This window comes from Abrus precatorius, unplaced genomic scaffold (assembly GCF_003935025.1).
Source record: "Abrus precatorius isolate BTA unplaced genomic scaffold, Abrus_2018 Scaffold10, whole genome shotgun sequence".
Lineage (NCBI taxonomy): Eukaryota > Viridiplantae > Streptophyta > Magnoliopsida > Fabales > Fabaceae > Abrus > Abrus precatorius.
Window position 1 is genome coordinate 11648988 of NW_020874292.1, and position 14402 is coordinate 11663389.

At 33.6% G+C, this 14402-nt stretch overlaps 1 protein-coding gene across 1 annotated transcript; it reads right to left on the reverse strand.

Moving 5' to 3' along the window:
- Positions 1 to 1469: 1469 nt before the first annotated feature.
- LOC113846492 (transcription factor bHLH79-like) lies at positions 1470 to 5102 on the reverse strand. The gene is made up of 6 exons (XM_027474841.1): positions 4605 to 5102; positions 3629 to 3832; positions 3443 to 3508; positions 3293 to 3361; positions 3110 to 3187; positions 1470 to 1646 (listed from the first exon to the last, which is right to left on the reverse strand). Exons 1-6 carry the CDS (start codon positions 4851 to 4853, stop codon positions 1521 to 1523), a joined length of 792 nt encoding a protein of 263 aa, XP_027330642.1. The 5' UTR covers positions 4854 to 5102; the 3' UTR covers positions 1470 to 1520.
- Positions 5103 to 14402: the final 9300 nt, after the last annotated feature.

Here is a 14402-nt window from a genome sequence, read left to right on the forward strand (position 1 = left end):
TTTCAAACCTTTTCTTTTTCCTTCATTTCAAACTTCAAACAAAGCTTTAGATACCTTAAATGAGTTGTTTGCAATGTTATTTGGAGAGGAGGCAAAAAAAGAGAATTTTATTTTATTTTAAATAAATATATTTAAAATTAATATTATTTAAAATAAAAAATATAAATTCTTATATTAAAATAAACTTAATGTATTAATCATGCATTTGTTATCATAAATTATATATAATTTTCTTAAATTAAAATTTAAAAATATATTCTCTCTCTTTTCTTTCAAAAACTGTCTTCCAAATATACTCTAATTTGTTGATCCTCAACTTAGCCACACTTGACTTTAGCCTAAATCAATGGCTCAATCGCTCTCACGGTAGATTAGTGATAAATTAAAGAAAATAAAATATAAGAAGAGACTTCAAAAGGTGTCAAATGTAAAAATTATACCCCTATTCCCTTCTCTTAAACCTCAAATGCTTGTAGCATATTCGCTTTACCTCTTTGAAGGCCTTACTTGAGAGTTTGGAAGGAAAAGGAAATGAAAAATTTAAAAAGTATGAAGAAGAGAGGAAGGGAAGAAGAAGGAGGGTTAATATAAAAACCTCCTAAATTGGATAAACTTAAAAAGATGTGATTAGAAAGATTTTAAAATATTTATACACCATCTTCCTCTTATTTAAAAACTCTCAAACAAAAATAACCATCACATAAATCTTCTCCCTTTCTTCCCTTTTCTCTTAAACACTCTTAAACAAAGCTTCAGTCAAGGGTGAAGAGATATACCCAACCATAACACACTTGTCTACAAGTAGAAGAAGCCAAACCCCGTTAGGATAATTCATTCTCACCATACTGTTACTATGCTAAAATACTCTTTTAACTTGAACGTCGGAATGCTTCTTACTAGTACCGGTTGCTGTTTAACCAATATGAACACCACCACTAAGGCCACCGTGAGACCCCATATCAGAATTGTACTATCGCCATATGAGGTTCTACACCAGAGCAGGTATATATGTTATTAATGAATGTGTGAATAGTTATTATAAGCAGTATTATGGGCTTGCCGACTATTGTTTATAAAAAATATGACGGCATAAGATGCAAGTGTCCTTCAGTTTGACAGCCATGGTTTCAATCACATTGGTGTTACTTTGTCAATTTCTCAAACTTTGAATCTTGACATAATTTTCAAACAGTCTTCACTCAAAAAACACAAATAAATATCTGCAACATACACTGTTTTATGAAACAAATCAGGAGAGATGAATCCTATCACTCACAGCAGAGTTTAAAAACGAAAACCACACTAGGACCATTTTCTAGTTGCTAGTTGCTAGTTGCTAATTGCTAATATAGTGAAGCACGTGCAATTAGATGCACTTCCTATTAATGAGGATATCATACTATAACAATGGACATGTAAATCTACAACATTCTGCAGCGATGACTAAGTCGTTAAAAATGCATATGCAAGTCCCACTGACTGGTTTGTCATTCCCAATTTTTAGCATTATGTTCCTTGAATTATGTTCTATCAAAACCACCACCTAGCTGCATATGCAGCCATCCAGGATGTGATCCATGAGCATACCCCCTTGCTGCCTGTGATCCAAATATCATCCCAGCAACGTCAAATGGCTGAGCACCAACCTGAAACAATAGATCAGCTGTTTCAAATCATGATATTATGCGAATAAACAGTCCTCCAGTAACTACGATTCATTAGAAAAATGTAGGTCTAGGTAATTTGGTAAAAATACTATGACACAAGAAAGTATAGTTCCAGTTGACGATATTCATGTGAGTCAAACACTGTTTTCCACTGCAAAATTGCAAATAGAGTTTTAGACGTGTGTGTGTGTGTGTCCATAATTTGGTTTTAGGCTAACTTTTTGTCAACTAAGTCCCTTCCTGGAAGTTTTCAAGAGCAGAACCTCCACATCAGTTTGTTGGATTTAGGGAAGTGACCACAGCTTTCAGCAGTCTGGGTACCATTTTCACGTATTTTGGATCTTCTCAACTAAATAAAATGCAATATTATTTTTATTGCCCGAAGCTCCGTAGTGCATACTTTTAGGGTTTTCAATGTTTTGAACATTAATTTGGATGGCTTAGTGCTATTTTGAATTCCTAGTGATAGTATATAATGACTTATTGGTATTAAAGTGCCAGGCAGAATGAATGTTATGAGTCTCATGATAATAAAGCTTCAAGACATATAACCATCACGAGAACGTGAATTTGAAATCAAGGTACCAGCTTTCATATCATATGCGAGGTCAAACATCTGTAGTTCCCACTACTTTTAACTCATGATCATGCTTGCTATACTGATTTTTATCCCTGTGAGTCATTTAATCACATCTAAAAAATGAATTGAACTCTAAATCTCATGGAAATTATGATGATGTTCCCTCCAAAGGTGTTCAAATCAAATTTTTAATTGAGCTAATTTGGGATTTGCCATTGTGGTTGTGACTCAAATTTTATACGATTTAGATGAAGCAGTTGAAAGTTCAATCTCCTGTCCTCTCCATGAAGGATGACCATTGTTCCATCTAAAATGGATGTTTTCTCCGGTACAAAACTGGGGGCGGGGAGATTATGCGCTAATTATATCCTTCCCTTCCCCAGATAAACATTCAGTTATTAGAGTGTTCGGTAGTTGATCTGGTTTTACCCATTTATGGATTGTAGTGAACCGAGTTCTGGATACCCAGACTTGAATTTGATAATAAATTGAACATCACCAATATTTTCTCTATTTTCTTCACTTCCTCTCTACTTGTTCCATACCAACCTGACTTCAATTGAGCTTTGTCAACTGATAAGAGAGAATGATGCCACAAATGAACCAATATACTTATAGATCACTTTGTTTTATTGGTTCTTTGAAAAACTAAGCCAAGAAGAATAATTTGCTATAAGACAAATCATCTAGATTAAAATAATTCCAGGTAGAGCACCAGGGCAACTTCCCCTACGGTAGTTCAAAAATTGATAGCATCAAGAGCAGACAATGTCACACATAACATTCAAATCTTAATTATATAAGTGGAAACGGATTACATATTAGAAGTCTACGTGATCATCATCAAAGTTGGTAGACTTACATCTTTTGAAGGAAACCCGTCAATAGTATGGCTCATGTTCACTCTTGAATTAACTGCTTCAAGCTTCATTGAAAGGAACTACAAAACCCAATTTGTATGGTACTTAATTCGATTCATTAGTTTAAAAAGAAAACATCATTGAGTGGAAATACTCAATAGAGATAGAAAGATGAAGATATCCACCTCAACCTGACGCTGCAACGACTGTATGTAATTGATTATCTCATCCAAGACAAGCGCTTTACCGATTACCTGAACATAAAAAAAGAAAATGAAAAAGGAAAAAAACAGAATCCATAATCTTGCAATGATCTAACAGAATATTGCATTTACCTTGTTGCACCCCGGGACCAAGTCCTGAAGAATTTTCATCCTCTCACTGATCTTTTCTCTTCTTGCCTGCCAAAAAACAGGCGTCGTTAAATGGCATGCCACTGAACAAATAATACACAAAGAAAAACGTCTAACAGCACACAAAGCTCATAACTTGTAAGAAACAAAAAGTGGGAGAAGTGTTACTCTCTCTGCTAGACTGTGGCTATCGGTAGCTTGACCCCTTCTTGCTCTCACATGAATATAGTCTTGCTTAGGTGGCTCTGAAGGTTTAGTGCTTTGTTCAACTGATTTGATAGCAGCCGTTGAACTAGCTTCTGCCTCAGCTTTCAAACTATCATTTTCAACACTTGACCCTCCTAATTTCATCCGTTTATCGCCAGAATCATTCTGTTAAAATTTGCACTCGTGCCATCAGAACACAGCTTCACAATACTAGTTTTAACAACGCTAGTTCATGAAACGCTAAACAGATTCAAAGCATACCCCCGGAGTTTATCACTGGACAAAACAATTGTAACTCTTTTATGCAAAAAAAACAAAGCATAAATGTAGTATTTAAGTGTTGTTAATATCATTTTATAATTAAATTAAAATTTTTCGTGTAATATCCGTCGCTATTAAAATTGTATCGACTATGAAGTCAAACTCCTATTTTAATTAGTGATATCCTGTACCTAAATTTTGTCCTTGAACAGAAATACAACGTAACGAAATTCCAAACATTCGGGAATTGCAAAACCTACAAAGTATTGGACTCGAATCGACATATACAATCAACCAATCAAAAACAATCCCTTGACGAACGCATCCAATTAAAAGTTTAAGATAATAAAATAATTTCAAAACAAACTTTGGCACATTTTTATTATTATTTTAGTGCACATTGAAGTATAAACCACTAAATTAATTCTTAAAATTAAAATTCTAACCACCATTCAAATTATTTTCAAAATTACAAAAACATCATAATTGAGCCGAAAATTAATTCGACAAATAATGACTTTTGCAATTTCAAGAGTAATCATAATTTCAAATGCTAATTTAGTAATTACATAACAAAAAAAAAGGTACTAATTTAGTAATAATTAAAATTATATTAATAACTCATCGCGTTTACGCCAAAAAAATTGAAAGAGACAGCGAGAGAGTAAAGGCAAACCAAGTCATTAGCAGTGGTGGTAGTGGAGAGAATCTTGGAGCAGTGTTCATCGGAGGAGAGGCGCTTCCTCTTGGAGTGATTTGGTGCGGTGGCGCTGTGGTCGGTGACGGTGGAGTCCTCGGCGGAGGCATCTGGGAGATGGGGAAAGGGAATAGGCATTTGTGGTTCTGCAGAGGAAGAGAATGGCCAAATCTCGGCGAGAGAATAAGCGGGGGAGAATGTGGAATCGTTGATGAGAGGAGGGTCCATTCGGAAACACTATCATTCAATTCCCAAATAGCGAGTCAGCGAGTGAGTCAGTGAGCGAGGTTCGGAATCGTTTATTTAATTGATTAATTGTTGTAATTAGAAGAGGAAGAGTGAATGAACATAGATATGGAGTTGGACACTGTTAATGGATGACCGTGACAGAAAGAGAGAGAAACTAAAACGAGTGAGTGAAGAGCATCCACCATTCACACTGTGACAGTCATCGTTTTTTTTTTTTTTCGGATGGAGTGTGGCGTATTACGCCCACTGCGCTTCTTATATTTTCCGTGGACCTCACCCACCGTAACCGTAATCGTTAAATCGCCAACTACAATTCCATAGGATACTACACGTTTTTCGTTACACGTCAGGGTACTATAATTTTGTTTATAAAATTTAGATAATCGCCTTTTTATTAAGCATAATAATATTATAACACTTTTCGTAATCTTCGGATCCCGATTAAGCTTGCTTCCTATTTTTAATTCGCTTTGTCCTAAATCTAAAACATGTGAATCCTTTGACCTGTTTTCGATTCGTTTCTACATTATTTATGTAATTATAAATAATATTTTTTTATGAGAATTGATGTTATTAATAAATTTATTATATTCATATATTTAAAATAAATTTTAACAATTGATGCTAATAAAATTATAAAACTGTAAGACCTTTCCCATAAGGTTGACCTTCACGTTGTTTTGAGTTTTTTTTTTTTTCTCTTTTATGAATGTTGTGTTGAGCAGATTAACTGTACAATTAGATCTTCAAACAAGAAATGGTGATTAAATAAAAATCTGATTTCTTTGACGTTGTTGAGTATTATAATATAATTATATTAATATATATATATATATATATATATATATAATTCTTATCAAATTTAATTAATCAATGTTATGACCTGAGGAAATTTTTATTTAATAAAAAGTATTTTTTCTATTTTAGCATAAACATACTATATTTCTTAATAATAAAAAATAATTTAAATTTATTAAATAAATTTTATTTAAAATAGAAATTTTTTTATTCAAATTTAAAGAATTTAAATTATTATTCAATATTTTTAGATACATTTTTAAAAATAAGTATATTTTTGTCAAATTTTATAATTTTACATATATTAAATAATAATTTCAATAATCAATATATTTTATCTTTCTAAGAATCAATGTTCAACATAAGTTTTTTTTCTTGAAAAATAAAAACTAATTACATAATAAAAAAAATTATTACCTCTCATAAAGATTTCATATAAAGAATAAGGCGAAGATTTTAAAATTCTAAAAATTGAGTAAGCTCTAAAAATCATCTTAACAAGACCATATGCAATGATATTGAAGATATGTTTTAAGCAAATTACCCAAGACTTTTGTACTAATGTTCAAATGTTTGACACTAACTTTTCATGTATGTTAAAGCTTGCAAGCAAATATGAGTTGAACAATTGAATTGCTTTGAGTGAGTCATATTCACAACAAATCTCCTTAACATCTAGTCTATGTTAACCATAAATCATCATGAATAATGTAACATTCCGAATTTTGTAATGATATTTTTTATATTAATATAAATTGTGGAGTTTTATTTGAATGTGTATTTGATGTATGGAATGATGTGAATATATATGATGACGTGAACATGTACGAATATGTGAATGTTGATTCTGTATTGAGAATGTTTGACTGTGGTTGGTTTAGATTGATTGATAAAATAAGTTAAGTGTGTGTTGCAGGGTGTTCTTGCTATAGCGAGAAAGTCTTGGGCGAGTTTGGTGATTTTGTTGCATTCTCGCTACAGCAAGAGGCTTCTCGAGGTAGCGAGAAGGAGACAAAAGAGTGTGCATTTCTGTGTGTAGTTTCGCTGTAGCGAGAATATCGCGATCAGAAGGGTATTTAAGGGGTTTAGGGTTTAGAAAATTTATTTTTCATTCCTCTCTTTAAAATCTCTTTGATTCTCTCGACTCTTGACCCATTTTCACCGATTAAACTACCTCCAAAACTGTTGGTGAGCAAGATTGAAGGTTGGAATCACGTTTGGAGGTAAGTTTTGATGGCTAGGGTTTCAATTTTCGTCCCTATTCTTTGTTTTCTCGGTTCTCTTTAGTTTCTCATGGAATTCTTCCATATATTTAGGATGAAATCCATGTGAGAAGCGTTTCCATTGTTGAGTTTCATGTTGGGTCTTCATTCCGAGGTAAGGGGGGACTTTACCCTATCTCATTTTGCTTGAAAATCTATTTATTTGCTATATGTTGTAATGTCGTGGAGATAGGACGTAGGAACATGTGTGTTTTGATGGATTTCATCCTGGACATGACGTATTAAGCGTCGGTCGATATTATGTGTGAGAAAATGGTTTGATTGTAATTGGGTTGTAATAGGGACTAAAAGACGATGCTGAGTCGCTCTCAAAACAACTAAGTTTTTTAAAGGTTTTGTAGTATAGAGCCAAACCTAGGTTGATTCATGTAGATATGTTTTCAGTCAAATTCAATTTTAGGTTTTGTTTTAAAGAATGCAAATAAAGTTTTTTGGGGTTTTAAAAATTACAAATTAATTAAATTAAATTACGAACCGAATTAAAGTGAGTAAAAATAAATTAAGAAACATCAATTCATAGAATACCAATTGCATGTAACTCTGACTATCACAGTATCTAAAGTTTTAAATCCTAACTGAATAGAGTTACGAATTAAATCAAATAATCATTTAACCTAATCCATATTAATTATCAAATCAGAGCATCAATCGAGTCCTAATTTAAATTCTAACAATAAAAAAGTTAATTATAATCGCAATACATAATTATGAGATTAGAGAGAAAAGAGAATAAACTCGGAGTGATTTAGTACAGAACTCAAGTCGTAATTACAACGTTTGGATTTCACAGATTGAACGAGAGGTTTAGCCTTCCATCGAAATGCTTATCCCACGCAAGAATGAGAAAAGAATAAGAGAATTCGAGAGAAAGTAAAAGTAAAGATTCTTATTTTAGCCAAGTCTCAAAATCTCAAAGTGTCTAATCACTCCCCCTTAATTCATAAACTTATTAGTTTATTTATAGGTTCTGATTAGGGTAAATTAAGTGGCTAAAATGCGGGCCTCAATAATAACTAAAAACCCAAACCCAATTATTAAATAACAGGGGTCCAAATGCAATCCCACAATAATATTCAACAAATATGCCTTAACTTAAAAAAATCATAAAAAATCAAAAATAACTCCAAATCTAGCAATCCATATATGCATTTTGAAGCCTTGGATGCTTAGAATCCAATGCAACTAGAATCAGCCAAAAATGATATATGTAGAAAAAGTTATGGCCAAAGGAGTAGTTAGAGGTTAGAATAACCAAAAATATGAAATTAAAGCATTTATTTGTAACAAGTCTAATTTATTCATATAATTAGAAAATGATAAAAACTCTAAAAATAAAGCATATGAAAAGTGTTTATTAATCAAAATAAAATTATAAATATAAACTTAAAATATGTTACATCAAATTCTCCCACACTTAAGATTTTGTCCTCCGGGGTAAATCACAAAATCAATCCATAGGGGACCTAAAACAAATTAGGTTATGTACAAAGCCCATCAAGTTCAAATATTATGGCTAGAAAGGAAATCAATCCTCACACTTCAAATTGACAAATGAATTTATCAAATCAAGTGAATGAACCATAAGAGATAGAACATGATATACTCTCAATCACTCAAGTGTATAAGGTAAAGTGTGTCACTCAAAATGCACAACATGAAGCATGATCATCCATAAGCTTTCCAATTTCCTACTTCTCCACTAGAATTCACACATACACACAAAAATCAAGAGGACTTAGCTAGGTTATAAAGGGGCAGGGTGAAGGTGAAAAAATTACAAAGGTAATCAAGCTAAAACCTAATAAGATATAAGAATAATGGGAAATGAATCCAAAGAAAATAAGCATGAAAGTAAATTTCCTAAACAAAGATGTAATACAATTCAAAAACAATCCTCTTTTACTTTTGCTAGCCATTCAATGCTCCTATTGCTTACTTTTTCTTTTTCTTTGTTTCTCCTTTTTTTTTAAGGAGCTGGTTTTTCTTTTCTCTTGCATTTTCTAAGGTAATCTCTCCCACACTTATTTCTATGTCATTCCCAAAACAATTCCAAATTTCTTGTATCCCCTAAGGTTGGGTCATTTTATCATTTTATTGTTTTACACCTTTGGCTTGAAATGAGCTAAGATCACAAGAAATAAGACAATTAGGCTCAAGGAGGCTTAAACAATGGAAATAATGCAAGGTTGGCTTTTTGGTTAGTAGTTTGCGAGAAAGAAATTATGCCTCTATCATGTTAATGCAAGCATATGAAAAATATAGTCTCAAAAAGGCTCAAGGCAAGTTTTAGTGTCATACAACCATGAGTACAATCACACAATGAAGGAAAGTAAAATGACATGATATTGTCATCTATATGGCTCAAAACCTCATAAGGTATATATTCTATCACAAATAATCAAACACACAAGATATCAAAGTTCACTTATCAAATCAAAACACACCAAAAATATAGTACTCACCCTCACTTGAAATTAACATTATCCTCAATGGAAAACTCAATAAGCATAAGGACAATTCAAACAATCTAATAAGTGAGAAAAAGGTAAGAAAACTTCCTATAAATCCGGGTAGGTGGCCAAATCAAAAGTGGCCTCCTCTTATTCATGTTTCTCCAAGCCCTCATGAAAAATCTTGAGCCAATGCCAATTAACCATGAAGCTTCTTTATGATCCCATATCCAATGTAGAATTCTTTACGCCCTATTAGCTTATCATGAAAAACTTTGGTGCACTCTTTGTAGATATTGGAGTTCTCATATGTTTCTCTACAAAACTCCTCCAACTCTTGTAATTAAAGCTTCTTGTGCGAGCCAGCTGCCTCTATATCTAGGTTACATTGTTTGATCACTCAAAATGCCTTATGTTCCATTTCTACTAGTAGATGACATGTCTTCCCAAAAATAACCCGATAAAGAGACATTCTTATGGGTGTTTTGTAGGTGATTCTGTAAGCCCATAGAGCTTCCTCCAAGCGTAGATTCCAATCCTTTCTGTTGGGTTGGACAGTTTTCTTCAGAATTTGCTTTATTTTCCGATTGAAAATCTTCGTTTGTCCGTTAGTCTGAGGGTGGTATGGTATGGAAACTTTATGCATAATCCCAAACTTTTGAAGTAAAGCAGTCATTGTGTGATTGTAAAAGTGTGATCCCTGCTCACTGATTAATGCTCTGGAAAATTCAAACCTGTAAAAAAATGTGACTTCATAAAATCTACAACAACACGAGTATCATCAGTACAAGTGGCCTTTGCCTTCACCCACTTGGAGACATAGTCCACTGCTAACAAAATATAGGTATAGCCAAATGAAACAGGAAAGGGACCCATAAAATCTATACCCCATACATCAAACACCTCACAGAAAACGAGAGGTAGTTGGGGCATTTCATTCTGGCATGAGATGTTCCCAATCCTTTGGCATCGCTTACATGTCTTATAGAAGTTATGTGCATCTCGAAATATAGTAGGCCAATATAGTCTATAATCTAAAATCTTTTGGGCTGTATGTTGAGGTCCAAAATATCCACCACAAGCCAAGGAATGGAAAAATCTAAGCATAGACTGGAACTCAGGTTCAGGCACACATCGTTTGATGATCTTGTCACTGCATATCTTCCACGAATATGGATAATCCCAAATGTAATATTTAGAATCACTCTTTAACTTGACAGCTTGAGCTTTGAAAAAGTATATAAGAATCTCCTTGGCAACCAAATAATTTACCAAGTCAGCATACCAAAGATCATACCCTCCAATGTAGTAAAGTTGCTCATCTGGAAAGGTGTCTCTAATAGGGAGATCCTCCAGTGACTGCTGAATTATGGTCAAATGGTCTGCTACTAAGTTTTTTGCACCACTTCTATCTCTAATCTCAATGTTAAACTCTTGCAAAAGACGAATCTAGTGAATTAATCTTGGTTTAGAATCTGACTTCTTAAGTAAGTACCTCAAAGCTGCATGGTTAGAGAAAACAATTACTTTAGAGCTAAGTAAATATGAACTAAATTTATCTAAAGTAAAAACAATAACTAAAAGTTCTTTTTCTGTAGTGGTGTAGTTTGCTTGTCCTTTATCCAATTTCCAAGAAGCATAGGCTATGACATGGGGTTGCTTCTTTACTTTTTGACCAATGACAGCACCAACTACAAAGTTTGAAACATCACACATAAGCTCAAACGGAATCTCCTAATTCAGAGGCTGAATGATAGGAGTAGAAGTGAGGCGCCTCTTCAACTCATCACAAATGTCCTTACAAGTTTGATCAAAGATGATATCAGTATTTTTTTTGCAAAAGGGTAGATAATGGGGACGCGATTCTGTTGAAATCTTTGATGAAGTGTCTATAGAAACCTGCATGGCCAAGAAAAGAGTGCGCTTCTTTCACAAAAGTAAGGTAAGGTAAAGAAACAATTACATCAATCTTGGCTCTATCAGTCTCAATACCCCTACTTGACATTACATGCCCTAGTACAGTTCCTTCGATCACCATAAAATGACATTTATCGTAATTTAAAACCAAATTGAACTGTATGCACCTAGCTAATACTCTAGACAAGCTATCTAAACATGCAATACTTCAAGTGAGGTCTCTAGGAAGTCCACAAAAATGCTCATCATACACCTTTGAAAAGTGTCAAGTGTATTACACAATTCGAATGACATCTATCTGTAAGTAAAGGTACCAAAAGGACAAGTGAAAGTAGTCTTATGCAGATCTTCTGGGCTATGTGTATTTGAAAGTAACCAGAAAATTTGTCTAGAAAGCAGTAATGGGATTTCTCTACTATCCGCTCTAAGACCTGATCAATAAAAGGCAGAAGAAAGTGGTCCTTGCGAGTGGCCTGATTTAGCTTCCTATAATCAATACAGACTTCTCACCCATTCTGAATTCTGGTCAAAATCAGCTCATCAAACTAGTTCTTTATGACTGTTATGTCAGTCTTCTTGTGTATAACATGGATCAGACTCACCTACTCGCTATAAGAGATCAGGTATATCATACCAGCAGCTAAGAGTTTGCCAACTTCTTTCTTCACCACCTCTAGAAGGGTGAGATTCAGCCTTCTTTGGGGCTTGTCTCATAGGTTTTGCATCTTCATCCAGCAGAATTTTATGCATACAAGTGGATAGGCTAATTCCTAGAATGTCTACCAAAGTCCACCCAATTGCTTGCTTGTGGATTGCTAAAGTTTGTAACAACTTCCCTTCTTGTGCAACATCCAAATCTGCTTAAATAATCAATGCTAGCTTGTTATCAGCCTCTAAAAATGCATACTTCAAATGCTTGGACAGAGGCTTCAATTCGAGTGAAGGTGCCTGCATAATAGAGGAAAGTATCCTGGTAGAAAAGTCTAATTCTGCAGCATGTATCTGAGCAGGTTCAAGGGTATGTGTACTTGTCGTAATCAAGCTAGAACTTTCCAAACCTATTGCTGCATCACATGAAATATCATCAGTTATTAAATATGCATCTATTTTAGCACAAACTTTACGCAAATTTCCTATAGTGCATGTACAACTAGAAATATCAGAAAAATCAATATAAAACTCCTTAGTTAAAACATCAATGATATCTATATGAAATGCACTATGCAATTTTGATAGATGTTTCATGGCCTCAAAGATGTTGAATTGCACAACATCATCTCCAAACTCTATGGATAGAATTCTTGAGTGCATATCAATCTTTGTCATAGCTGTTTTCAGGAAAAGTCTAACAAGGATCAGTGTAGGCATGCTGATGCCACTAATCTCTTTTCTGATTGTGGCTACTCTAGAAGTAGGGAAGAACTTCTCCAGGAACCTCCTCTTCATGTCTATCCAGCAAATGACAGACCCTAACTATAGGAATCTTTCATTGCACCATCCAAGGAGAATGGAAAAGCCTTCAGCTAAATGTGGTCTTTTGGAACTCCTTGAAGTCTCATTGTTGAGCAGACTATGTGAAACTCCTTTAGATACTTATGAGGGTCCTTAACTGCACTACCATTTGTAACACCTTAATTTAGTTTCAATAAATAAGGAATTTCACAAATTTTTAAAATAATAAATTTTTCATTTTCAACCCAAGTTTCATCAAACATTTCAAATAAAGAAAGAGATTACAAATTACATCAAACAACAGAAAAGTTAATTACGATCGCAATACACAATTCTGATATTAGAGAGAAAAGAGAACAAATTCAGAGCAATTTAGCGCAGAACTCAAGTCAAAATTACAACGCTTGGATTCTACAGATTGAATGAGAGGTTTAGCCTTCCATCGAAACACTTACCCCATGCAAGAATGAGAAAAGAACAAGGGAGTTTGAGGGAAAGTAAATAAATATTCTTATTTCGGCTAAGTTTTAAAATCTCAAAGTGTCTAATCACTCCCCAAAATGTGGGCTTCAATAATATCTAAAAGCCCAATACAATTATTAAATAACAAGAGTCCAAATGCAATCCCGCAACAATATTAAACAAATCTGTCTCAACTTAAAAAAATCATAAAAAATTGAAAAGAACTCCAAATCTACCGATCCATATATTCATTTTGAAGCCTTGGATGTTTAGAATCCAATGCAATTGGAATCAGCCAAAAATGATATCTATAGAAAAAGTTATGGTCAAAAGAGTAGCTAGATGTCAGAATAATAAAAAATACGAAATTAAAGCATAACAAGCCCAATTTATTCAAATAACTAGAAAATGATAAAAACTCTAAAAATAAAGCATATGAAAAGTGTTTATTAATCAAAATAAAACTATAAATGTAATCCTAAAATATGTTACATCAAGAACCTTGTGTGAAATTTAAATATGATTGATGTTGTGTTTGATGCATGATGAACTGACTTGATTGTGATGAGATTAGGATAAAAATTGTGTGGTTGGATATAATGTAGTTGAACATGGGTCAACATGCCCTTGATTGAGAATATGAGTGAATGTGTGTGTTAATATGTCATCGATTGATGCCGAATAATTTAAATAGTTGGAAATATGTGTGAATGACATGTTGGATGTGATTGTGACAATGTTTGGAATGATTGAAAACTATGAATAGTTCAATGCTACACTAGAGGTGTAAAAGATGAGAGCGGTAGTAATACCTTGAAGAAGAAAGGGTAGTGGTAACACCATGGTATGAACTAAGTTCCTGAGGTTGAAGGCATTAAGAATCTGTGACCATAGTACCACAGTGAGCATGGCTACGTGCAATGAGCGCATGTGTGAGTCTGAAATAATTGAGGATGCAGTGAACACACCTATGTGTGAATTTATATGCAAATGTGTGTGAGTACTATTGAAAAGAATGGATTAATGTTTGTTTGAATATGATTTTATCATATTAGTGATTGCTATGAAACATGCAAGGTGAGTCTCTGTGATTGCGTGGGATAGTATAGAGTACTCACCTTTACATTTATTTTTTAGGTGACCAAGACGATCAGCACCGGATTCAG